The sequence below is a fragment of the Sinocyclocheilus grahami genome, unplaced genomic scaffold (genome assembly GCF_001515645.1).
Source record: "Sinocyclocheilus grahami isolate Dianchi unplaced genomic scaffold, SAMN03320097.WGS_v1.1 scaffold1906.1, whole genome shotgun sequence".
Taxonomy (NCBI): Eukaryota; Metazoa; Chordata; class Actinopteri; order Cypriniformes; family Cyprinidae; genus Sinocyclocheilus; species Sinocyclocheilus grahami.
This window is the reverse complement of record NW_015507085.1, coordinates 89,855-90,638: the sequence shown is the minus strand read 5'-3', so window position 1 is coordinate 90,638 and position 784 is coordinate 89,855. Positions and strand designations below refer to the sequence as shown.

General features: G+C 40.4%; 1 protein-coding gene across 1 annotated transcript in view; it reads right to left on the bottom strand.

Moving 5' to 3' along the window:
• LOC107573256 (E3 ubiquitin-protein ligase MIB2-like) overlaps window positions 1-784 on the bottom strand; it is an 84,545-nt gene that overhangs the window by 27,410 nt on the left and 56,351 nt on the right. Inside the window, exon 6 of the mRNA XM_016259689.1 lies at window positions 218-366. Within this exon, the coding sequence (XP_016115175.1) occupies window positions 218-366 (149 nt within the window). The remainder of the gene's footprint in view (window positions 1-217; window positions 367-784) is intronic.

Genomic DNA, 784 nt, shown 5'->3' with positions numbered 1-784 from the left:
ATGTTGATATAGTCACAGTTATTGTTTACTGTCTCGTTTTAGTCATGGGGAAAAAAGCTAGTCAATTAACATTTTTCACCATAGTTTTCGTTAATGAAATCAACACTAGTGCAAAAACACAGGTTGCCCTGCATCTAATACTTGTTAATGTACATGTAGCATTTTCTTATAATTGTCATTGATAACCAAGAGTGCAGGAATAAGTACTGGCTCTCACCCGAACGCTGTGTAGTGTAGCGCAGCATCTCCATCCTCATCTTTAGCTTCAATGCTGCTGTTGGCCTGAAGCAGAAATTTCACCACCTCCACATGTCCCTGATGGGCAGCCACCTGCAGAGCCGTCTTCCCCTGGTTCTTAATGTCCACCTGAACACAGTCACACACAGCCTTCGCTCAAACACACTTCTGCAAAGACTCACTTTACCTTCCAATCAGACTGTCTAAAGAAATAGTTTACTCACCCTTATTCCATTTAAGCTACAGACGAGTTTGTATCAGATTTGTAGAAATGTAGCATTGCATCAGTGTCTCAGCAATGGATGCTCTGCAGTGAATGGGTGCCGTCAAATGAGAGTCCAAACAGCTGATAAAAACTATGGCTGCCCTCGAATAAAGATTTTTCTGGTCGTTCATTTTAGGCATTAGTCAACTATTAGTCGCATGTTTATTATTAAACCATATAAATCATAATAATGAGCCTTTAATTGCCTACATAGCCTAATAGCACTCAAGTGCAAGCAAAAAAAGGCTTGCCACAGCGCACCGGCAGATATAATAATTATGA